Source organism: Euprymna scolopes, chromosome 32 (genome assembly GCF_053919585.1).
Source record: "Euprymna scolopes isolate OS-2025 chromosome 32, ASM5391958v1, whole genome shotgun sequence".
NCBI lineage: Eukaryota > Metazoa > Mollusca > Cephalopoda > Sepiida > Sepiolidae > Euprymna > Euprymna scolopes.
The window spans coordinates 72098769-72126491 of record NC_136513.1 but is presented as its reverse complement, the minus strand read 5'-3'; the positions used below and the strand labels follow the sequence as shown (position 1 = coordinate 72126491).

Genomic DNA, 27723 nt, shown 5'->3' with positions numbered 1-27723 from the left:
CAAACTTGCCAAAACCACACTCATATAAGATACAAGATGACATTGGTTACAATATGGACTAATATATAACATGATGAACAAAACCAGTTATCACCAAAACTGTTAATTTAACCTTTTCCATAATCTTGTTTATATATTTTATTGCTTTTAAAATTTTGTAAATACAAAAAAAGCAAAAAACAAAAAAACAAAAGATTATCAGACAATAAAATTAGGCACAAGGCCCTACAAGAAATTGGGGAGGGGAAGGGTTCAGGGTCTTTGTGACTAAAGTGATTAAAAAGTAATAAATGTAGACTTTGGAGTCTTACTCTTGACTGGCAACATTTACCAAAATACCTCATTCACTCTATGGATCTTAAACTAACTAATAAATCCCCAGCGTTTAAGAATCAAAACCTTTTCCATAATCTTGATGTTAGAATTTGATATCCAAAAATTAAGTCAGTTCTAAGTCAGACCACAATCAATCTTTATATATATATATATATATATATATATATATATATATATATACTAAATTCCACAGCCAAACAACGTCGCAGCTCACAAGAGCCATGACAGTCAACGAACCGGAAGTCCAGACTCGAGTTTCGCCCTCTTTTGGGCTCATTAGTTAGACACATCCAAACTCAGGATTCGAAACTCGAAGTAGGTTCATTTCACAGTCGGATTTCGGCGCGGTTTGCTTGATCTGTGTTGGTTAATAGAAATTCTTGTGTGTGGGGTGTTTGCTCAGTTAGTAGAGTGCTTGCCTCGCATGCAAGAGGCTCGGGTTTCGAATCCTGAGTTCGGATGTGTCTAACTGATGAGCCCAAATGAGGGCGAAACTAGAGTGTTGGACTTCCGGTTCGTTGACTGTCATGGCTCTTGTGAGCTGTGACATTGTTTGGCTGTGGAATTTATTATATACAATCTCTCACATTCTGAAAATCATATATATATATATATAAGACAAAATGGCCACGTGCATTTTTGTATGTTCAGCAAAGGCTTTTTTCGGGGGGGGCGGGGGTCCAGAGGTTTACTATTTCTTAGAACTTTCTATATACTCTCTAGATCATATCTACATTTATTTTGATCGACTTTTATAAAATTCCTCGCATGTTTGTTCGGCTCTTTTGTATAAAAAGCAAAACTGAATCGAAATAAAAGCAATTCGTTAGCCTTCGGAGCCAGCATGTCTTGAAAGGCAATCAGCTTTGATCACTGTGGGGAATACCCTTCATATTAGACAGTTGCTATTCATTTGAGACACTGCCAGAGCTCCTCCCTCTTGGGGGGGGGGAGCTGATTTCCCCCATGACGGCAGAAAGCTTAACTGACTTACAGTGTGTGATTTCATTTCTTCGCCTGTGTGAACTCATTTTCACTTTCTGCATGCCAACTTTTTGATTGCTAAATTAGAATGCTTTTCACTTCCTGTCCCGTCATGGCCGAGCGGTAAAATGTCACGTTTTCTTGCACTTTCTTTTCTGCCTTTGCATCAAGACTTTAGGTTCGAGCCCGCTTGCCTACTACAACTTTTTTTTTTCTCAACACACACCACCAAACACCCAGCCAACGCTGGGCCCCCCTGCTAGTATTTCGATAAAGTATAGTGCCGATTGGTCCAGCAGTGTAGCTGATAAGCATTAGCCAAACAAACATAGTGACAAATTTGACTGAATCAATCAGAAAATTTGCGCCTATTTTCCGATACCAAAACCAATTCCATTATGTTTTTGTTTGATTTTGGTTTAAGAAACATCTTCCACTTGTAGTAATAATAAATATTTCTTGATTTAAGCTTCCAGTAAGACTAAAATCTCTAGATCAACCCTTCGCAAGTGTGTTTTTATTTTTGAGAAAATATAGGCACATTTAAGATATGTTTTGACACTAATTGGAACAAAATAACACTTTTATAGTTAAATATTTAGAGATTTATAAAGAATCGGAATCGGTAATTGTATTGGAATCGAGAAAAATATTGAAATCGTCCCATCACTAATATATATATATATATATATATATATATATATAGATAGATTTTAACTAAAATAATATGTATAATTATATATAATATTAATGAATATTATATAATTATAAATTCTAAAATAATAATTATTCATAATATTTATTAATACAAGCACTGTTCTTTACTTTACGTGCCTATGTATATATTAAAAAGTATGAATATATACGGTAATGCCTTTCTATATAATGGTCTTCCTTAACTACCATAGAGAAAAGTTGGTAGAGACCACAGACGTCAATTTTTTTAAACTTTGACACCAATTTTGACCTCTTAGCATCTATTGTTTTGGGCTCAAATAGAATTATAAAGTTAGATCCCTGTCCAAGTAATCTATATCTAAAATTTCAAGTGTTTAGACCAAAAATTGGCGGAGGAGTTTGGTAGAGTTCTCAAAGGTGAAATCGTTGAACTTTGACCCCTTAAAGCAAAATTTCTGGCTGAAAACCAATTAAAAAGATTTTTTCAAATCTCAATACCCCTTATGCCAAATTTTGAGTTTGAGTCTGTAGACCGAAAATTGACAGAGTTATTGGTAGGAAAATGTACACAGACACACAGACAGAAACTTTAACTTTTATAGATTATATAGTTATATAATATTGACTATTATCATATATGATTATTAATATTATATAATTCTGAAAATGCCCTTTACATTATGAGTCGATCTAAGAACCTAAGAAAAATATGTCATGTTATTATCAAACTTGTTATTTTAAATGTTTTAATTTAAAATTATTTTTTGGTGATTTTAGCATAAATAAAAAACAATATTTTACTCATAAAAAAATAATAAAAATACACACAGCATCAATAACAAAGGTTCCATAACAACTTACACGGTAATCCTTAACTGGAACAATGAAAAACATTTCAGGTCGTCCATAACTGTAAAGACTCTCTTTGCTTCCAAGCAGAATCTGAAGAAAAGTTAGAAATAACTGCGATCTGGAAGGGTTTATGATGCCAAAAATACTTGCATACGGACCTGAAATCAAAAAAATAAATAACAAAGTCACATTATTTAATATCATAATTAATAATTAGTATACACACATGTAGTGGCAAAAGGGCCATGAAGAGTCAAGGATGATAGAAAGGCAGCAGAGAGAGAGAGAGTACCAACCAGACTTTCACTGGAAGGGTGCAGCGAGTACTGAGATCTTGGGGAAGTTTATTGCCAATCAGATATCAGAAAAGACTGATAATCATTATCAGAGAGAAATCAATGGTATATGCCTGTTGTGATAAAGCAAAATGATTTGCAATGGTTATTAAATGAGGTCAAGAGTACTTAAAACCTGGGGAGACCTTTTTTCACTCAGATTCCAAGGAACACCATTTATTACTGTAAGAGAGCAATAATTGATAATAACCTGTGTGAAAAACTTCTAGCGTTAATTCGAGAGGACCGAGGAAGGAAAGCACTAGTTAAACCTCCACATGAAGAGTGAGAAGATTGGGGCCTTGGGGAGACTTTTTGTCATCCAAACCCCAAGTAATGGCTAATGCCAGTGAAAAATTAATGGTCAGTAGCTGTTGAGAGAACATGACAGCACCTGTGCTAGTTATTGAGAGAGGTAGAGAGCAGTAGAAATCTGGGGGGACTTGTCACTTACACTCCAGGAAAAATCACAGGTCATCGTCAGTGATCGCTCACTGACGTTATCGTGTGAGTACTCTTAGTAAGTGAATAATAATAATTAAATAATCATCATCATCATCATCATCATCATGGCGGGTTCCTTGCCTGGACCAATGTGACTCTTCCTCTCCAGAGTTTCCTGTCTTCCATCAGCTGCCTCAGATCTTCAGGTCCACAGTTGGCGTCGTGTGCTATTTTGATGGGTGTACGTGGATCTAGGTCATGCTTTGCTTGCGTGTCCGTGTTGTGGAGGCCATAGAAATACATCACTCATCAATTCATGCTTGCTCCTCAGACAATGACCTGCAAATCATAGGCGTCTTTCTCTGATGGTAATAGATATGGCAGGTATGTTGCCATAAAGTTGCTGCTTCGTGGGATGATTTTGCCAAGATATATATATGTTCGTAGCATACAGGTGTATGTGCTGTCTAGTTTTCTTTCCAATCTTTTGGTGAGTGTCCAGGTTGTAGCACCATAAACAAGGACAGACTCTACCAGCGCCCTGAAGAACTGCCTTTTCAGTTTGTTAGTTAGTCTCGGTCCATGCTTTTGAGATGCGAATTTCGATATCTCCCTCTGTGAAAGCAATGTTGCTGCCCAGATACGTAAACTCAGCGACTTCTTTCAGTGTTGATCCAACCAGAGCCCTGATCTCTCCTTTCACATTGAAAGTTATAAACTGCATTAATGTAGAGACCAATGTCATTTGCAGACTTTTCTAGCTCACGTAAAAAGAAAAAAAAAAAATAATAATAATAATAATAATAATAATAATAATAATAATAATTGGTACTTATGCAGATTACAGACCATGCTAATTTTTAGATAGGATTTTTAAACTAAATTAAATTTTTATGGTATCTTTTGTTTATTAAGTTGTTAGGTGAAAGTACAGAATAGTTTTAAAATGTCCCCACTTCCCATGTTAAAAATAGGTTTCTAAATAATAATGTCATTATCTCAGCACAGTCCGTATTCTGCATAAGTAACTAATAATGAAATCATTCTGTACAGTGCTCGTATGCACTTCAATTCATCAAAATTTCACATGGCATACAAAGGATAATGTACAATTGTCATGATAATCAACTCTAAAGTTGTGACGTAAAACGAGATGAACAAGTGATTTTCTTGCTGCTGCAAAGCTATGAAGATGAACACGGATAAGGGAGCTAATTCAAGATAAAAGTACACAATTGGGTTATTTCCCTTTTTCACTAATTGTTTTATATTGCTAAAAATTCTAACAGAGATCGTGTTCATCCCTAAATTCTCAGTTAAAATAAACTGGACTAAACTAAAATTAATTAATTAAAATGAATTAATGCTGATGGACAGCAAAATGGCTGACAAAAAAAATATATATATGACGAGTGGCATCAAGTTGTTCATAAGTGATTGAAATTTGTTTGGACGACTTAACTGGGGTCACTTTTTGTGCTAGAATTCTACAGCCCTTCCCCTTCACAGTTAAATAGGAAAGGAAGTTCTCTGCATCAGTATTGTGATATCATGGATTTATCTTTATATTTTATATATATATACTAGCAGTTCAGCCCGGCTTTGCTCAGACCCTATGTACTGTTCGTAACTTTATGTGCATATATATATATATATATATATATATATATATTAAAAAGTTTGACCCATGTCCAGGCAACTTGCATCTAAAATTTCAAGTGTTTAAACCCAAAATTGGTGGAGGAGTTTGGTAGAATCTGCAAAAGTCAACTCTTTCAACTTTGACGTCTTAGCAGCCAAATTTTCGCCCAAAAACTGATTAAAAAGCTTGCCGCATATCTGAATACCGTTTATGTAAAATTTCAAATGTTTAAACCCAAAATTGGCTAAATAGTTTTCTAGAGACTGCAATGGTCAAATCTTTGGAACTTTGACCCTTGGCAGCCAAATTTTCGTCCAAAAACCGATTAAAAACTTGCACTATGTCTGAATACACTTAATGTAAAATTTCAAATGTTTAGACCAAAAATTGGCTGAGTAATTTAATAGAGACCGCAGAGGTCAATTTTTTTTTTTTAACTTTGACCCCAATTTTGACCCCTTAACATTTGTTTTGGGCTCAAATCAAATTAAGAAGTTTGATCCATGTCCAAGGAACCTACATTTAAAATTTTAAGCATTTAGACCCAAAATTGGTGGAGGAGTTTGGTAGAGTTTTCAAAGGTGAAATCATTGAACTTTGACCCCTTGACAGCCAAATTTCTCTCTGAAAATCGATTAAAACGATTTTCTCAAATCTCAATGTCCCTTATGTCAAATCTTGAGTCTGTAAACTGAAAATTGACAGAGTAGTTTGGTGGGGAAATGCACACACAGACATTTTCACTTTTATAGATATATAGATATATAGATTATATTTCTCTTAGTCTGTTTTTCTGTCAGTCCATTCTACTTTTTCTAGGAAACTACCGGACTGATTTGGCTGAAACTTTGTGTGGATCTTTGTTATGATAAGGTGCAGTGATGTAAATATTATGGTATCCATTCAGTATACAGTTACAGATTGAAAGGGATTAGTCACCACAATACCACATTTACTCTAAAAGTTTGGCATAAAGCACTCATTCTAAGTTACTGAACTATAACTTTTGCTCATTTTTAACGTGATAAAAAGTCTTGTCTTTTTTTTCCATATTTCTGCAGATACTTTATCACAATTTTATAGATCTAACAAAAATATTCAGCTATAACTCTTCTTTCAGGATGAGGCATCACTTTTTGAACACCCTCCTTTCAGCAGCAAATCTTCCTTGATACATTCCATTGTAGAGGTCCGCTTTAGTTCAGATAACAAGGAACTATCTAATCTTTTTTTTCGATGACTGCTAAAATCCCAAACCAATTTTAATGTCTGTAGTTGATGCTTTCCATGAAATATTTCTCTATTTTTGTTTTCAAGAAATATTGTAACTCTTGTGAGTCATGTCACGTGTTTTATGTGTGTATGTAGGTGAGAATTTGAATGGTGATATATGGGTGCACTCGTTTACGTGTATCATGACTTGTATGTATAAATATATATTCTGTTATGTATGTGTTTGACTGATGATATGTTCGCTATGATGTGTAAGTTCTTAGGATAGCATAAAAAAGAAGGTAGGGTGTCTTGAATTTGGCTAATTGTTAAAAAAAATTTTTTTTTTTTAAAGTGACGTGCTTTCTAACAGTTCAACCACACTTCACTGTTATGTCTCTAAACTAAGTAATTATGTGCACATTAGATACCAATTCTTACTTAATAAAAAAAAAAAAAAAAAAAAAAAAAAACAGAGAAAAATCTTTGGCATACCCGTCATGGAACAAAAAAGGTCATTGTCTAAAAATCACGTCAATTGATCAAGTAGCCTTTTTTTTTTTTAATCAAAAGAAAATCAAATTTTATGATTTTTAGCAATTAATAATTTTGACAGTCATTGTTTATAAATAAGGGGAGCCTACTCAAGTCAAACTACCAATACAAAAATTAGCCTTGTATGAATTAAATTTACTCTTAAAATAAGTAAAAATTGTAAAAAATATGATTTTCTATATAAAAAAACCTGCTATTTTTGAAATTTGCCATCTTTATTTTTTGTAACAGCATCAGTGACGCATATGTAGTAACAGTAGCATGACATGTATGCAAATGACCAAAAAGGTCACATCACAGTGGAGGAAGAGAAGGGAAAGAAAAGCGGAGAGAAAAAAGGAACCACGTGGGCTCCAAGTGACTTGGAAATATTTCTGAGTGTGAAAGGAACTTTTAAAACAAGATGCAATCTGAACTTTGAAAAAAAAATGATTGAACAAGCGTGTGCCATTGGTTCTTAGACATAGCAGCATAAAGAAAAGCAGATATTTAAAAAAAAAACTATGTGGCAGCAACTGGACTTTAGTAGATGTGTCAACATGGGAGGAGAAAAAGCGGGTGCTCGACACGGCAGAGTTTTGTTAACCACATGGCGGATAAAGAGACTTTTATACCAAGATGCAGGTGTAGTTTGGAAAGTACCATGAATAAATACCTTTTAAAAGAAAAGTGAAGTTACATTTCTTTCCTTTGTTCTTTTGTGAGACTTTCACACATAACATCTGGTCCATGTTAACATGTAGCAACAACATTACATCATAAAAATTTTTTTTAATTTAATTTTTTTTTTAATTAAGTGTAATTCTGAATAAGCACTCATATAACTGTTGCTGTTGATTATAACTTGACTGCCTGAAGCCTCAAATTCTGATTCCTTTGAAATGATTTGTTTTCATTATGAACTCCCGACAAAATACACTGCAGTATTAAATCATGAATTGATTTGTGTAAACTATTTTAAATGTTCAGACAATCTATTATACATATATATGCATTTGTATGCCTCGCAAAAACTTTCAACAGAGGCGATGGAACCTGACAAACTTGGTATTGACAAATATCGAAAAATTGGACCAAAACATTAATTCCTTCACTCTAAACTTGGTTCTTTTGTACAAGGAGGGGTTGGTTTTTGCATCGCCATTTTTTACAAGTCATCCTCTCTTTTCAAACAACTAGCCTTAATTTCAATGTTCTCAACTTCCAGTCCGGTCGGGCGATGGAGACATCGACTAAGAGGTCAGGTCTGTTTTTCTTTCCTCCTTCGCGTTACAAGTTTGAGCCTGTCTGCTTACTACCACTTTTTTTTTTGGGGGGGGGGAGTCCTTACTACACCAACTACACATACCTGGGCACCCCGCTACTGTTATTTTACCCTCTCCCCTGCCGGCTAGGGTCCTTGCTACACCACCTAAACACCCAGGCAATGCTGGGCACTCCCGTTAGTCTATAATATAAAGAGCAAATGCTTGTATGTTCAACTAGAACCTGAAATACGGACATTTTTTTTTTTTTTTTAAATTGACATAACTCTGGATGTATAATACCAACAACAAAAAAAAAAAAGATGAATTATTTGAAGGTTAAATGGGAATTTATATCATTTAATGTTATCAAGACTCCCACACCTTTAATGTTATCATGTAAAGGGAAGTAACTGATATTTTTCCACAGAGTTAAATTCCTTATACCTCCTCAAGTTGTGTGCGTGTGTTCAGAAAGAGGAATGGGCTGGGTGACAAAGAGGGGATGGTGAGGAGAAAAGAGAGAGAGGTAGAAGATATGTTACAGTTTTGTCCAGGGCAACACTGAGTAGTTCTGCTAGTCTATTATATAAAAGACAGTTGTCTGCATGTATGTCCAGTTAAAAGTTTAAAACTATAAAACAAAGATCCACAAAGTTGATCAGCCAGCATTACTTGGAATGAATAATATCTAAATCTAAAAAAAAAAAAATGACCCTAACTATTGCAAATTTCGTCGGGAAGTGGGGGGGAGGGGGGTATGTTTTCAGTCATTAACTAAAAGAGAATAATTTTTTTTTTTGTTCAAGAATTAATTTCCCTATGCCAACTAATTCTTTGAGGAATCAATATGAGAATGTGTGTGTATGTCCATAGAGGGGAATGGGCTGGATGGAGGATAAAGGGCGGTGGAGAGAGTAAAAAAAAGAGAGAGATGTTACACTTTTACTCCGGGCAACACTGGGTGGCCCTGTTAGTGTGTGTGTGTGTGTGTGTGTGTGTATATATATATATATATATATATATATATATATATATATATATACATATATATATATCTCAAGGCAATAAGAATAAAAAGTTTACCCTATAAAAGCAAGTGTAAGCTTAAAACTAATATAAATATTAATATTAATCCCAACCAAATAAAAAAAACTTAATTCAAACACAATAGAGGGTTGAGCTTATCATAAGGAAAAGAAACCAAGACTGAATTAAAATTTCCTTACAAATTTTAATTTACTGTCTTGATTTCTTTTCTGTGTATATATATATATATATATATATATATATGAAGAGAGAGAGAGAGAGAGAGAGAAGGTGAAAATAACCTACTTGATACCCATTCCTTCTGTTTTATTTGTTGTAAACTGTTTTTTTCATTCTGATGCAAGCTGTCCATTTTACGGGTATCCATCCAGTTTGCCATAAAAGGATCCCAGTTGTAGAAATTAATTTTTTCACAGCCATGCTTTTCTTGGATTTTCTACAAAAGATAAACAAAACAATGTATTGTATGCAAAATAATGAAAGATGGAAAAGCAAAAGTTATAAAATTGTTAACATTAGAAAACTGAGCAAAAAAAAAGAAAGGAGAGTGTTTCATACAAAGCATTTCATACAAAGCGTTTCAAAGAAAGTGTTTCATACAAAGCGTTTCATACAAAGCGTTTCATACAAAGTGTTTCATACAAAGCGTTTCATACAAAGTGTTTTATAGAAAGCGTTTTATAGAAAGTGTTTTATAGAAAGCGTTTCATACAAAGTGTTTTATACAAAGCGCTTCATACAAAGTGTTTCATACAAAGCGTTTCAAAGAAAGTGTTTCATACAAAGCGTTTCATACAAAGTGTTTTATACAAAGCCATTTTTTTTAATTTAGAGAAATTCCAGCTCCTCAAAAAGGGCCACTCTAGATTTAGACAAAAATTAAAATTGTCTCAGTCAAGAAGAATTTCATCTTAATTGACTGAGAATAGAATAGATGAAGTGTAGTATTGGAACAGATACTACACTTTGAAATTTTGCACAAAATATAAAAAAAACTATACATTTAACATTCGAACAAATTAGGCACAATGCCATTCAAAACTATGGGAAAATGGGTGCCGTTGGTCATCCTTTGTCACCATGTCTAGAAAATGTCTATTACATTCTTAACTGGAATAATACCACATTTACTGCAGGGACCATTCTACTTAAAATTTCCCAAATTGTTCAAAAAATTTTATTGAAAACAAACCAAGCATGCAGGGTTCGCCTCCATAAGTGAATAAGTCTGGAAAGACAATTTCGAGAGTGACCAGATATAAAAGAGGACTGCTATGTCAAGGAAGGTGAATGCTGTGAAGGTGAAACAGACCTTGTGCGATGCATGCAATGCAAAGAGACTGTTTGTTTTACTTGATGTGCACTGCCATGATACGCTGAAGGTTGCAAGAAGCATTTATGCTATGATTGTGATGAATCTATAAAAGAAGGAAAACTTGCCAGGTGCAGGTGGAATCCTTGGACCAAATGCTGTAAGTTTGTCATTGAAGGAAATGCTTTGACATTGAGCATGCCGATCATGATGAAGTTGTATGTTGGCAGTGTTGACTGCAGTGAGCCAAGTTATGTCCATGATTGATGTGAAAAATTGGATTTGAAAGATGCTGAATAATAAAATTTACTTCCACCATCACTAATGTTTGTGCAAAATTTAAAAAATATTCAAGGAGGGGTTATTGAGAAAAGTGTGAACAAATGAACAGACAAACGATTTTGGAGCAATGTTATCCCTATAATGCTCCCTAGAGCAGCAACCAGAGTTATCCCAGAAAATCTATTGACAAAACTTTACTTTCACTATGATTAATGTTCATGCAAAATTTTTTAAAAACCCAAGACGGTTATTGAGAAAAGTATGAACGGACGAACAGAAGTGAATTATTAGGTCCAATCCCTCCTTTGTCGGGGATCAATAAATATGTTTATATACAATCATTTCATTGGCAAAAATTGTGGAGTACAGAAAAAAGGCAAATAAAAAATTTGGTTAGTAAGACTCTCCCAATCCTTTCTAAATAACAGACCGCCCACTGTTTTCCGGTTTATTTTGAACCAAAAACAAGCAGACTGGTCTTTAAGTGGGGGAGAGATCTAAATGGGAAAGAAAAGAAAGTGGGTGATGTCCTTTCAAGATGAATGCAATTTAGAAAAGGCTCGGGACAAAAAAATTTTAAATGTGGAATGGCCATTTGGAGGCTTTGTATTGATGGGGAAGGGGGGGTTTCATTTATACGACCAGCTAAGAAACTAAAAACTTACCCAAGGGGCTGGAGTTCAACAGGACAAAGAACACATACTCACACTTGACTCCTCTACATACACACAAGCTCGATACTTGTATCTACTGTTTTTCAAAAACTGAAGAACGTAATTTCTTTCTGTCACATCTGATCTTTACCATCAATTGATGCTTGAAGAACGTAATCAGATCTTGATCAGCAAAAGATTCAACCCTTTGGTTATTTCTCAAATGCGATGTCCACACCATCTGCTGCCAGGATTGCAAGAAACATCATTCATCTCTCATGGCAGCCCAACATTGTTGATTACATAGAATTCAAAAAGCCAAAGATTTTAAATCTGTTTATTTTCATTTTTGTTTCAGATTTTTCTTTTTTTTAGTATGCCTTTATTTGTTTAACTATTATATTTCAAAATATGATTTTGAAGGTTAAATTTAATTCTTAACAGTATCATTTGGTCATGAAATTATTAATGGAACCAAACCAAATTTTTATAAAACTATAACTGTTTTAATTTCTATAAAATTGGATTTCAATAGCTTCTAAAATTTTCAATCTTGGGATTTGCTATATGGATAACAGTGCATTTTCAGGCCTCAACACATGTATATTTGAGTTGACCACCATGAAAAACCACTCTATACTCAGCCATATCGAGTTTTTGTTGTATGAAAAAAGAGCCACAAAAAGAGGCATTTTTAGCACAGAAAGTCCCCGGGGACACGAACCAGAATTTTTTCAGGGTTACTCATACTAGATTTATATTAAGAACAATGGGCTCCACATTTTGGCCAAGTTTAAAAAAAATCTAATGGATGGATCAAAAGTTATGGGGCAAAATGTGTCATTTTGGGGCATTTTTTACCTCTTTTGAGACCCTGGGGGCGCAACGGGAATTTTTGTAAAAAAAATTTTTACTATGTACATCTATTTAATGAAATACAATTTGTGGCAAAATTTCAGTTGTTGGTTTGTTGGTTTTTCCGAAATTGTTATCTAATGTAATTCACAGTGATCTGACCAAAGACAGAATTTTCATTGATCCTGTGTGACATTACAACCAAAATGAAAACAACTCTCCAGACAGGATTTGCGGTGATCTGATGGACCGAAATATGTTGATGAAGTAGAAGCATTGCAGTACAAAATATGATATATCTCCAAAAATAAAAGCAAAACTATAAAAACTGCTAAATTGTGTAACTGGTAAAACCAAACAGGAAAACCATGTAAAAAAAAAAAAAAAATTTATTGGACTGGTGTCGGAATTGGATAAAAAATTCTGACTGATTCCGACTCCTAGTGCTCTTAGAAATCCAATTCCGACTCTAATATCGACTCCAGCAAAAACCTCTGACTCCCTCCGACTTTTACTTCACAACCCTATTAGTTGAGCTCTAAGTGTATGTATGAGATAATTACGGAAAAGTGTTAAAATGAAAACAACTCTCCAGACAGGATTTGTGGTTTTTCGGGTTATTTAATGCTTAATCCAAAGATTTTGAAGAAAAATTTTTTAATAGAATATATTTGTTGTTTTCAAGTCAGTTTCTATTTAACCCATAGTTGGGACCCTAACAGGTACTACCACTCCGGGTCAGAGTGGACCTGAGAGCAATGGTAATTAAAGGGTAGCTCCACACTCCCCAAAGCCCGCAAGCTGGAGCCTCATCATTGGATATAGTTTAAGGTCATATCCAGGACCGCAAAATTTCAGGAAAAACTAATGGACGGTTATCTGGCAATAGTCCAGACTAACGGACACACGGATACAAGGAAGCACAGATGCCACAGAAAACATAGGTCCCTCTCCAATAAAACGGGGGACCAAAAATCAATTGTAAAGTGATATTCTCCTGAAGGTAGAAGGTTCAATCCTCAGTGTGGGCGACCAAAAAATACAATTGTGAATTACTTAGGACCTCTATCCAGTCATGGCTTACGGAACAAGAACACGCTACCCCCGTGAAGTAAATAAAGGTTCCGCTCTAAATTCTGTTGCAATTCTCAAGTTTGCTAGAAACATTCCTGAGTTCGACAAGATACACCTGAAGAATCGGCGGTTACATCAACTAAAACGTTACGAAAATTACACTCAAGATGAGAACAGATGAATCCAAATAATACAGACTATTTGTAATTTCATTGCATTTTTTGAAAAAAAAAAAATAAATAAATATTGCCCAAGCATGGAGTGTTATTGCCACAATTATATGCATCTACCACTAGTCTCTCCTTCTTAGACATAGTCCAAAATAAAATACCGCACTATCAACCAAGTCCCAACCTCTGTCTCATCACTGGTATATTGCATCCCTCTGTCTGTTTTACAAGTTCTTTAATGGACTGTGCTCTGACAAACTCCTAGCACTTGTGCCCTTTTGACGTAAATACCCCCCCCAAGTAACAAAATCCCACCTTTTCACTATAGAGGTTCTGACATGCTGGAAAGACTTCTATTCTCATAGCTTCTTCCCACAAACTGCTAGACTTTGGAATTCCTTCCCTTCTTCTCTGACTGTACTAACTTGCAAAAGTTTAAGTGTAGTGTAAACAGACATCTCGCTGCTCAACTCCCTTTGTTTGGAAATTCTAGAAGTTGATATTAGAGTCAGATATTTGGGAATTGTGGAGTTGGTACTTGGGTCAGAATTTCTATATTCTGACTCCGCAACTCTGCTTATCACATATCTATAAAGGAAGACTTACTTCTAAAGTGGGTATGAACTTCTTGTTACTTTCGATTCCAATAATCTGTGGAGCACCAAGTTTTAAAAGTTGTTTGGTCAGCAAAGCCGGACCTGAAATATTCAGAGAAAAGAAATAATAATTTAAAAGAAAAAAATAAGTTATTTTTAATTTTGCTCTTGTGTGATGTTATTGACATTCGTCACCTTCAAAAGAATGTGTGAGGAAAAAAAAAATGAGGACAAAAACTATAACAAAAAGTAAAAATAAATATTAAAGTAAATTAGTTGATCAGCAAAACAAAGGCACAGGAAATGCTGCATCTGAAACAGGATGGTTAATCAAGGTGTGGCAGCAAGTTTTGCCACAGTTTATGGCAGTTAGGAATAGTTTACAGACAGTGTTGAGTTTGCAATAACCGGAGACTGTTTCCAGTTTGAGATAGTCGACAGCAGATTGCAGCTGAGATCAGATTGTGAAAATTTAGGGGGCCGAGATAAGCTGACTTCAACTGATGACAAAGAGGCCTCAATAGATGACCAAGATGTGGACGATAACACTTTTCCGTAATTATCTCATACATACACTTAGAGCTCAACTAATAGGGTTGTGAAGTAAAAGTCGGAGGGAGTCAGAGGTTTTTGCTGGAGTCGATATTAGAGTCGGAATTGGATTTCTAAGAGCACTAGGAGTTGGAATCAGTCAGAATTTTTTATCCAATTCCGACACCAGTCCAATAAATTTTTTTTTTTTTTTTACATGGTTTTCCTGTTTGGTTTTACCAGTTACACAATTTAGCAGTTTTTATATAGTTTTGCTTTTATTTTTGGAGATATATCATATTTTGTACTGCAATGCTTCTACTTAATCAACATATTTCGGTCCATCAGATCACCGCAAATCCTGTCTGGATAGTTGTTTTCATTTTGGTTGTAATGTCACACAGGATCAATGAAAATTCTGTCTTTGGTCAGATCACTGTGAATTACATTAGATAACAATTGTGACATGACCGACCCAAGGGGCGGTTGAGCTCCTCATAAGAGGGAGCAAAAACTTAAAATTCACTATAGAAAAGGAGCAAACATGACTCTTTATTAAATATGGTATGCCTGGGTGACAGGAAAAATCCCTGCTGTTGAGAGAAAATAATAAAATAATAAATGACTTTGTTTTATCCATCAACAACAATGTTATTTTAAAAGTTGAGCGAAAACATATTCGGTGAGCTGGTGCAATAATGAGAATTCATAATTTGGAGAGTAACAGCTCATCTGATCTGGGATCACGAGTGTGACTCTGAAAGCCTGATAAACTGCTCGCAACCTTGCAGGTGTGATCCGTGTAAGAATTCTAAAGGGACCAATTGAAACATGGCGGAAGTTGACACTGTTGTTGGAGGGACCACCCAATTTATAATCAGGTGCAGAGCGGAGAAAATCAGGTGCAGAGCGGAGTTGGAAATTGAAATTTTGGAGTTCAGTTAGATCGAATTTGAGAGCCAACTTATCACCCCCCCCTCTCCACGATACCCTGTATCACTAACACCGCACTGCTAAAAAAGAAAGGGAAGAGAGAAAGTATACAGATTAATTGTCGACTTATACAGACTCATTACTTGTGAACTGTAAAAGAACGATTGTAAATATATATATATATCTTTTTTAAATTAATCAGTAAACTAGAAAAAAGCTGAGTTTGTTTTTCCCCCCTGTGAATTGAGTTATTTTCCTGCTGGAAGGCGAATTGTGAATTACTGTTTCTTTTTCCTTAGCATTCAACCGACCAGTGAGGTGATGGCATATCAACCCTGATGCAAGAGGAACTGACAAGCACCAGTCACGAATTAAAGACTGACCAGTGCAACCAACGAGTCCTACAGCACTAAAAAGGTCCCATCTGGTCATTGGCAATCAGAATAGTGACTCGGATGAGATCAGAGGTCACACAATCAAAATGTAATCCAAAAGTTATCCAATTCCTGAATCAAATGTATTTTATTTTTGTAAAATATTATATCTCTTCTGTACACTTTGTACTGGTCACTTGTTTTTATTTATTTTTATTGCACTTTTCACAGCTGCTTCTGTACAGGAATAAATTTATTCTAAACATTATATATATATATATATATATATATATATATATAAGTAAATTTTTGGTACAACAAAATGGAAGGAGAAATTTCAGAGGAAACATAATTTAATTTAAATACCAAAAAACAAGAAATGGGCAGGTGAAATTAAAATTTCCTTAAGGCCTTATCGTCTGACCCTCTAAGAGGAAACGTCAGAATGATAAATTAAAAACTAAGAAAACGAATGAGGGAAGAGGGGAATTTTGGTTTCAGTTGGAAGAACAGTGAAAAAAAAAAAAATTCTCACTGTTCAGGTGGTTTTAAATCAATGAATATCTCCAACTGATGTTTCAGAATATTTTGTCTACACAGGCTGATTCTTTTCTCTATTCCAGATTTCGATACAATTATCAATTCCGATTCTAAATCCCTATAACAAATAGAACTTAATTTTTTTGTTGGAGAGAGTAGTAGTAGTGGTAGAGAATCCTAATTTACTTTGAAATGGAGATAAATTTTTCTTTCCAATTTAAAAAAAATATTTTTCTTTTTATGTATTGTATCCAAGCTTTTGATAAACTCATCATGATATTTTTATTTATATTTTTCACTTGGGCCAGCAACAAGAAATTCAGTTTTAAACAAAAAATAAATAAATAAGAAAATCAAAGAACCGTTTTTAGAATTGGAAATTTGGTTAAAATTTTACCTATTCCAATACTAACAAAACTATATTTTTCTGATTTCCAGTTAACTGTCCCAAGATTTTATATATATATATATATATATATATATATATATATATATTACTTGTTTATTGTTATATAAACATGCTCACATCCCGCTGCTACAAATAGACACTTGTTTCAATCAAACAACAGATATCATCAGGCAGCGACTTGACTATTCAAAAGTTCAAGAATAGTCAAGTCGCTGCCTGATGATATCTGTTGTTTGATTGAAACAAGTGGCTATTTGTAGCAGCGGGATGTGAGCATGTTTATATAACAATAAACAAGTATTATCAGCTCTTTTTATTGAGCACTATCTAACAACCTCGTTGAATTCATTAGTCCATTATTTTTTAATATAAAAAAACCCGAGTATATATATATATATATATATATATTATATGTACACACACATTTAAAACACAAAACAAGTCAACATCAGTAAGCTACAAGCTCTAAGTTTTCAATCCTTGTTTATATATGCTATCTTCATTTTGAAACCTACTAACCCAATTTCAATCTTCAGCAATCAATATTTTTTCCATCATTTTGTTGCCCTTTCAACCTTGAAACATTTGTTTTTCTTGCATATATATATATATATTTTATTATTTATTCTAATGTTAACAGTTACATTTGGTCACTACAAACAGCCATTTGTTTCAGTCAATGAGACTTTGTCAGGTGACTCTGAACCATTCAACACTATAGAAAAAAATGAGCTCTTCCAAAAAAGGCCATGAAAGTTGCAAGTTCTCTAAAAATGAAGCATAAAAATGGAGATGTCGTATTTCCACCTTTTTTGGAAAATTGTGGGTTTGTAGTGATCAAATATAACTGTTTACCTTTGAATAAATAATAGAATATTTTGCTCTTGTTATCAAGCACTAAGAACCTTGTTGAATTCATTAGTTCCTATTTTTGAATATCTCAAGCCTAAATATTATATATATATATATATAATATATATATATATACAGTTATATCTATCAGGTATACACAGCTAGTATAGTGTCGTGACGATTCCAATACAGTTACTGATTCTTTTCTCTATTCCAGATTTCGATACAATTACCAATTCCGATTCTAAATCCCTATAACAAATAGAACTTAATTTTTTTGTTGGAGAGAGTAGTAGTAGTGGTAGAGAATCCTAATTTACTTTGAAATGGAGATAAATTTTTCTTTCCAATTTAAAAAAAATATTTTTCTTTTTATGTATTGTATCCAAGCTTTTGATAAACTCATCATGATATTTTTATTTATATTTTTCACTTGGGCCAGCAACAAGAAATTCAGTTTTAAACAAAAAATAAATAAATAAGAAAATCAAAGAACCGTTTTTAGAATTGGAAATTTGGTTAAAATTTTACCTATTCCAATACTAACAAAACTATATTTTTCTGATTTCCAGTTAACTGTCCCAAGATTTTATATATATATATATATATATATATATATATATATATATATATATATATATATATATTACTTGTTTATTGTTATATAAACATGCTCACATCCCGCTGCTACAAATAGACACTTGTTTCAATCAAACAACAGATATCATCAGGCAGCGACTTGACTATTCAAAAGTTCAAGAATAGTCAAGTCGCTGCCTGATGATATCTGTTGTTTGATTGAAACAAGTGGCTATTTGTAGCAGCGGGATGTGAGCATGTTTATATAACAATAAACAAGTATTATCAGCTCTTTTTATTGAGCACTATCTAACAACCTCGTTGAATTCATTAGTCCATTATTTTTGAATATAAAAAAACCCGAGTATATATATATATATTATATGTACACACACATTTAAAACACAAAACAAGTCAACATCAGTAAGCTACAAGCTCTAAGTTTTCAATCCTTGTTTATATATGCTATCTTCATTTTGAAACCTACTAACCCAATTTCAATCTTCAGCAATCAATATTTTTTCCATCATTTTGTTGCCCTTTCAACCTTGAAACATTTGTTTTTCTTGCAGCTATTTCCTCCATTTTTTTTTCATTGGCATCCTCGACTAGTACTGAAAATAGTTAGGTTGGCAACCATGATTGGTGCAGTAAGACATTACCTCTCCCTCATTATTTTCCTTGATAAAAAGAATAATGAATATCTTTTTCTGTTTTGGTAAACTTCTGGCATAGTCTTTGACCTTGATAGGGACATTTTGGACAATGAGACAGTGTCTTTGGATAATGCTAAGATCCACACAAACAATTAATATAAATTGGGTATAAAAATTATATTATAACAAACTAGCGGGGTACTCGGCGTTGCCTGGGTGTTTGGAAGTGTGTGTTGAAAATACAAAAAATACAAAAGTGTTAGTAGGAAGGGAGCCTCGAACCCGTGACGCACGTTGTCCGGGTGTTTTTGTTTTACAGCATATCAACCCTTTTCGAGTTATTTAATGCCGAATCCAAAGATTTTGAAGAACAATTTTTTAATAGAATATATTTGTTGTTTTCAAGTCGGTTTCTATTCAACCCATAGTTAGGACTCTAACAGATACTACCACTCCGGGTCAGAGTGGACCTGGGAGCAATGGCAATTAAAGGGTGGCTCCACACTCCCCAAAGCCCGCAAGAATTGAAAATATTTTGAGTTTACACATTCCTACAAAAACTAACTTGCTTTTAAAAGTGAAGAAAAGGGCGAATCTCAACAAACTGAAAAAAGGAAGAGAGTAGTTATTCAAGCCATTTGCTTTTTAACATTCATTCAAATCACATCTCAATTCAGTCACTAGAAATTATAATATCTTGCATTCATAGAATGTACAAGAGGTGAGGAGCCTGCTGGAAACATATCAGACTCTTAACTCAAAAAAAAAAGAGAAAAAAAAATACTATGTCTCAGATGATGCTTCAGCCTATGTAATCTCCAACCTTCTTCAAGTGCATTTTATTGAACTCAGGAATCTTTATATCAAACTCGAAAATCTTTACAAAACTTCAAACTGAAAAGAGACACATGACACAACAGATGAAGTGTTAAGTAATAATCAGTTCTAAGTGATAATTTTCCAGAGGTTTGAGGATCAATTCTCACTACAGGCAATATAAAGAATAAGATAAAAAATTACTCCATGAACAAGAAAAATCTACCTTCATAGATTAAATAAAGGCTTCAGTAGGAAATTCCTGAGTTGACCTAGAAAAGATTGGAGGCTACTGATATGTCCCAGTTGGAAGTAGCTGAGTGGTTTTTGCTACAGTAATCAAGTAATACAATCTGGTAAGTAGTCTTAATCAATGGTTGTTCATAGTCATAGCTGGTAATATTTAAGTTTTAAGCTTTCAACTTATCTTTCGACCTCTCTTCCAGGCTGATATACCCGTCTATAATTATGTTACATAGCCAGGAGATAATATTGACGTATAAACTGTTGTATAGAGAAGTTATCACATGGGGATATATTACAGTTCGTATTTACATAAAGGTATCATATTTTAGAAGAAGAAGAATATATATTAAGATGCTTTATACCTTTTCTTTCTCCGGATTTCTTCTATCTTCACTGCTTGCTCTGTGATGAAAGATGCAATGACCAACACTATAACCGATTGAGACACCTGTTTTTTCTTCTTTTGTGAAACCACGGAACAACACCTTATATTTTTAAAATATAAATTTATTTCAGCTATCTCAGTGGTCTTCACAAGGAGACTGCATCACGTGTCTACATGCTTGTTCTTTCTAGCCCCTCTTTCTGGCTTTGAATACATCTGCTCACTTTCGTAACCAAACTCAAACTCCTCAATCTAATTGTCTTGACCTCTTGACCTGTCAGTTCTGTTACGTTATCATCAAAAGCATGCGTCCCCTAACATGTGACCTCTGTCATGTATGCAACTGCTCAAGTTTATTTTGTTAATTTTTAACTTAGCTAATTTATGTAAACATCCTCAGCTAAACAATAACTCCCAATCTATTTTAATGATATCACTGGATAGATAGATAAATAGATAGCTAGACAGATAGATTGATAATAACTAATTTAACTTTTAACCATGTTATTCTTTAACAATTATGGCTTGCACCAGCCAATCATATTCTTGTGTGGAGGAACCTGAATGCATTCATATTCATTACATCCATAACATGTTATTTTTTCTTATGGATGAAACATTGCAAGTATCACACTCACATTTGAACAGTAATCCCAATAATCAAAAAGAAAAAATATTTCTCCAGACGCCTACAAGGTCAAGTTTTTTAAAAGATGACACATAGTTTTACGATCTTGCTAGTCAGACTTGGTAAAATAATTTAGAGAACATCCCCAAAAAGTTAGGATCTCACAAAAATTACCATTTTACATTAAATTTATATACAAAATTGATCTCCGACTGTAAATTTTAAAATATTTTTTTTCCACCATGTTTTTCATGGTATTCATATATAACTAAAAAAAAAAAGTAGAATTTCATTTTTTGGGAGAGGGGGGGTAGCTGAGGGTGTTAATCTATAAGTTTACCATTATTGTTATTAGTAGTATTACTATTAATATTATACTAGTGGGACATGTGGAAATTCCACAGGGGACTCATTCATATGTAATATGTTGATGTTGCCATTCTGTAGATGTTCAGTGTAAATGGAGATGTTCTGATATTGTAGCTTTTTTTGTTAAAAATACAAAAGTATTTATCTAAACAAGCACAAACACCCAGTAAAGCCCAGTTGTAAAATAGGCTTAAATCTGATATTTTAATTTTTGCAGATTTCATATATATTATTATAGAGTTAATGTTCTATCGATTTTTTATATAGTTCATAAGAGAAAGCCAAGAAAAACATGGGAGGAAGTGATAAAATTGATTTGAGGGATCAATAAAGACCTGTGCAGAGATAGGATAGTTTGAAAGTCAATTTTTTAAAGCCATCAAACACATGCTAGCATATAAAAGACATTAAATTGAATATGATGAGGGAATTATTTTCCTATTGTCACCATATAAAATAAAGGAAGATAATTGCATTCATCTATACAGATTTACTTCCCTTTATTTGGCACAGAAAAATAATAATTAGGAAAAAAATGGGGTTGTAGCTGTATTCGTTTATATAGACTTCTGTTTGTTTTGAGCAAAAAAAAAAGATTAAATTTAATGGGAAAAAATGACAGTTTAAACAGAAATAAAAAAAAAAAAGAAGAAAAAAGAAAAACAATTGGCAATTACATTACCAGGAAATGCCGGGTAGGTACAGCTAGTATGTTTAGATAGTATAATTTTCAGTAAAAGAAAAGAATAAAAGAAACCACAGATCTTTACTCTCGAAACAAAATGTTTGAGCCGGAATGTAAACAAACATCAAAATAGGTCAACTTTCCTCATTTTTATGGAAACAAAATCTCAGGAAAATAAATAAATAAAAAAGTAGAATTTGAGATTGACTTACACCCCCACCCTACTCTGAAAACGCGATTTATATGGTTGGTCACAGTTTAGAGTTTTGGGTTATTTCAAAAATATAAAATAAAAATTTTTAAATATGCATTAGTTTACAAATAAACAAAAATAAAAGAACAGTTTGAAAACTGTTTCTTGATCTGTAGTCTCCTTTTCAATTCCATTCACTTTTTGGTTCTTTTTTTTTTTTCATCCACAATATTATGGAAGCCCATTAGTACAATATTTAAATATCACTAGAACACCAACTATTAACCATCATATTTGGTTTAACATCCATTTTACATGTTGGCATATATTGGATGGCACTAAGAAATTAATTTCGTGGCCTGGTGGGAGATGTCCTTTTCTCTTCGCTGCAACCTCTGTCTCACAGAAGAGATGTTGCGAGTTTGTCTCTGCTTTATCATTATTTTCATGGAAAGTGTTCAACTGAGCTTCAATCTATGGTCCCCCCTCGCCAAACTTTCACAAGAAACACTAGACTAGCTGAAAACATTATCAATAATTTCCCCCACTCTTTATCTGTACCTAAACCTAAACATAGATTCCATGATCAAAGCTTCTTTCTTAGAACTGCACGCCTGTGGAATTGTCTTCCGTTTTCCTGCTTTCCAGCTGTCTATAATATGGTTGTCTTCAAGTCCAACGTGAACAAGTTTCTGATGAGCCGTTCCACTTAAGTTAACAAATTTACCGAACTTCCATTACTATCGATTACTATATTGTCCTTTTGACTACTCTACACATTTTAACCCTAAACCTTGAGTGGCCTATCGGCCTTGATAAGTGGTGACGTTTATGTAAAAAAAAAAAAAAAAAATATTGCAGTGTTTCACCATTCGCCTATCAAGACTCCAAACCAGATTTTTGTAAAGGTTTGCTCGCTTAGCTGTTGTCTTTCCAAGGTATCTACAAGGCAGTGGAGTTATCTGCCCATAGCTGGTTCAAATTTGAAAATATTTCCAATTTTGACAAAAATAACAGAAAACCTCATCATCGTTATCGTTGCATCAAAATAAAAGTGAAATCTTCAAGTAATTTTTCTTAAAAAGACTCGGGCAAAAGAAATGCAAAATAGTTTTTCCATATCAAACTTCTCATCCATTTCCATTCTCTTACATTTCCTCCACACAAACTTAGCATCTGCAATTCTCCTGCGCTTATTGTTTACCCACTGTTTACAAGTATCACAAAAAAAAAAAAATGGAGTTGTTGCAAACTCCTTTTGCAGTGGAACTTTCCTTTTTCTGATGACTTTCCAACACTACAAACATGTATCATCACTTTGACTGTAATAAGATTCACCCTCTGCCCTTTATGTGTTCCAAATCTTTGACAAGTTGACCTTCCACTGTTACACAAGCAAGCACTTTTTTTTTTTTTACATATTAGACATATTACACTTATCAAGGCCCGGAAGCCACTCAGGTTTAAGGGTGTACAGTAGTCAATGGGATAATATCGTAGTAATCGTTAGTAATGGAGATTTGATAAAGTGTCTTACTTAAGGGGGCGGTTTATCAGGAATTTGTTTATGTTAAACTTGAAGACATCCAAGTTGTAGTCAAGTGGGAAACAGGCAAACGGAAGAGAGTTCTACAGGCGTGCACTTCTAAGAAAGAAACTTTGTTCATGGAATCTACGTTTTGATTTAGGTACAGATAAAGAATGGGGAAAATTATTGACAGTGGTTTCAGCTAGACAGGTGTTTTTCTTGAAAGATTGGCGAGGGGGGACTAGAGATTGGAGCTCAGACGAGCACTTACCATGAAAATAACGATAAAACAAAGACAGGCTTGCAATGTCTCTTCTGTGGGAGAGAGGCTGCAGGGAAGAGAAACGGGCATCCCCCACTAGGTCACAAAGTCTATTTTGTACTCTGTTAAGGCAGGATAGGCTGTTTTTAGCAGTTCCTGCCCAGATGTGGCAGCAGTACTCCATCCTTGGACGTACTTGGCTTTTATATAGATAGAGAATTGCATCAGCAGTGAGATATCTTCTGGAGCGGTAGAAGGATCCTATCATTTTTCCAGCGACCTTGGCAATAGACTTTTCGTACATGTTCCATTTCAGGTCAGGAGTAAAGGTCAATCCTAGAAGCTTATCAAAACATGGAGCCTCCCCTAGACGAGAGCCATCCATTTCAATTCATGCCAGATGGGGATCAGAGTGTTGATGATGTAAAGATAGGAGCTTGGTTTTAGATGCATTAAAAGTAACCAGCCACCACTTAATTATAAAGTATTTCATTTCAGACAATCCATACAAAACTCTGGACAATATTTCTAAGAAATTTTAACATAATCTGCCTTTACACACATTTTACACATGTGTTAACATGTAGAAACCAGGAACCCAACACGTTGTAGACTCAATCACAAATGAGACAAAAAGAAGAGGAAAGAAATTCAACTTCTGTTTCAGGTTTTAAGTAAAGACCTTTATTTCCTCATTCTCCTGCCATGCGTGACTTCTCATTATGGCTGTGACGTGTCTAACGTGATAGTCTTCTCTCTCCTTTTTAGAGTCCTTTTCTTTTTCCTTACTGTGGCATCATTTCACACATGGCTCGAGATTTGCATATAGCTACCATACGCACTCTGTTACAAAATGAAAAGCAACAGATTCAGTACAAAATGCAAAGCTGTAACTATTAATGCTGATAATTTTAACACAACTCTTTGAACATTTCTGTACACTGCTTGAACAATCATCACCACACACTTGTTTGTCCCTAGTTTATGCAAAGTTTACCGCATAACATCACTTGGCACTATCAAACACTTTCTCCAGATTCACAATGGCAAAATATAGGTTCAACTTCTTACCTTCTTTTTTGCATTTGTCTCAGGATACATATAACACTACTGGTATTTTGCTCAGGCATAAAAACAAACCGCATTTTATCTATGTTTATCTGACTTCTTATTTGCTGCTCAATTATTCTGTCAATCATTTTCAGGACATGATCCATCAACTTTGAACCTCTGTAATTTTCTACATCCAGTTCCTAACCATTCACAATTCTACAATTCTAGTAAGATATTAGTCTTTCAGGGCAAATCCTATTTCTAGGATCAAATTTGCTGTTACATTTTAAATATTCTGCATGTGCCTGTTCAGTTCAAAATAACACTAACAAAAAAATATTTGATTAAAAAAACAGCAACAGTCAGAATAGGTTTGAGCAATGAATCAAGATGATTTGCTGCCTATGACGATCAAAATCTTGAACCCGTTGGCTGTCATTCGGCAGGAATGCTCTATAATAAATTACCAGCAGATGCACTAGAAAACTCAGGGAATGAAGAGAGAGAGAGAGAGAGAGAGCATCAAACACTGCGTTGCTACATCTTCAAATGTATGTCAAAGAACAACTTTGGCTCGATCAGACCATTATTTTTAAAGAAAGGTCCTGTTTAACCATTCCAAATTAAGAGAACTCCAGGGTGTCCTCAAGAATTCAGTATTAATCAAATTGAATGAAACATACAAAAATAAGTTTTAAAAAAAAAAGAAAACTAAAAAAAGTAAAAAGAAAGTAGAAAGAATGTAAAAATTGAAAACGAATAAAAAAATGAAAATGAATAAAAATATGAAAACTAATGAAAAATTGAAAACAATAAAAATAATGTAAACGAATAAAATAATGAAAACATAAAAAAATGCAAATCAACAAAAAAAAAAACAATGAAAAAAATGTAAACAAATAAAAAAATGAAAACGAATAAAAAATGAAAACGAATAAAAAAAATATAAACCAATGAAAAAATATAAACGAATAAAAAAAATATAAACGAATAAAAAAAATGAAAACGAATAAAAAAATTGAAAACGAATAAAAAAAATGAAAACGAATAAAAAAATTGAAAACGAATAAAAAAAATGAAAACGAATAAAAAAAATGAAAACGAATAAAAAAAATGAAAACGAATAAAAAAAATGAAAACGAATAAAAAAAATGAAAACGAATATGAAAATAAATGAAAAATTGAAAACCTATCAAAAAATGTAAACCAATAAAAATAATGTAAACGAATAAAATAATGAAAACATAAAAAAATACAAATCAACAAAAAAAACAATGAAAGAAATGTAAACAAATAAAAAAATGAAAACGAATAAAAAAAATATAAACCAATGAAAAAAATATAAACCAATGAAAAAAATATAAACCAATGAAAAAAATATAAACGAATAAAAAATGAAAACGAATAAAAAAAATGAAAACGAATAAAAATATGAAAACGAATAAAAAAAATGAAAACGAATAAAAACGAATAAAAAAAATGAAAACGATAAAAAAAATGAAAACGAATATGAAAATAAATGAAAAATTGAAAACCTATCAAAAAATGTAAACCAATAAAAATAATGTAAACGAATAAAATAATGAAAACATAAAAAAATACAAATCAACAAAAAAAACAATGAAAGAAATGTAAACAAATAAAAAAAATGAAAACGAATAAAAAAAATATAAACCAATGAAAAAAATATAAACCAATGAAAAAAATATAAACCAATGAAAAAAATGAAAACGAATAAAAAAAATGAAAACGAATAAAAAAAATGAAAACGAATAAAAAAAATGAAAACGAATAAAAAATGAAAACGAATAAAAATATGAAAACGAATAAAAAAAATGAAAACGAATAAAAAAAATGAAAACGAATAAAAAAAATGAAAACGATAAAAAAAATGAAAACGATAAAAAAAATGAAAACGAATATGAAAATAAATGAAAAATTGAAAACCTATACAAAAAATGTAAACCAATAAAAATAATGTAAACCAATAAAATAATGAAAACATAAAAAAATACAAATCAACAAAAAAAACAATGAAAGAAATGTAAACAAATAAAAAAAATGAAAACGAATAAAAAAAATATAAACCAATGAAAAAAATATAAACCAATGAAAAAAATATAAACCAATGAAAAAAATGTAAACCAATGAAAAAAATGTAAACCAATGAAAAAAATATAAACGAATAAAAAAATGAAAACGAATAAAAAAAATGAAAACGAATAAAAAAAATGAAAACGAATAAAAAAATGAAAACGAATAAAAAAATGAAAACGAATAAAAAAATGAAAACGAATAAAAAAATGAAAACGAATAAAAAAATGAAAACGAATAAAAAAATGAAAACGAATAAAAAAAATGAAAACGAATAAAAAAATGAAAACGATAAAAAAATATGAAAATAAATGAA

The 27723-nt window shown here is 32.9% G+C and overlaps 1 protein-coding gene across 1 annotated transcript in view; it reads right to left on the bottom strand.

The window, feature by feature from the left end:
* Positions 1-27723, bottom strand: part of LOC145256433 (dimethyladenosine transferase 2, mitochondrial-like) — a 76862-nt gene that overhangs the window by 26563 nt on the left and 22576 nt on the right. The window contains exons 3-5 of the mRNA XM_080115326.1: positions 14285-14376; positions 9618-9768; positions 2860-3008 (exon numbers count right to left, since the gene is read on the bottom strand). Of these exons, the coding sequence (XP_079971452.1) occupies positions 2860-3008; positions 9618-9768; positions 14285-14376 (392 nt within the window). The remainder of the gene's footprint in view (positions 1-2859; positions 3009-9617; positions 9769-14284; positions 14377-27723) is intronic.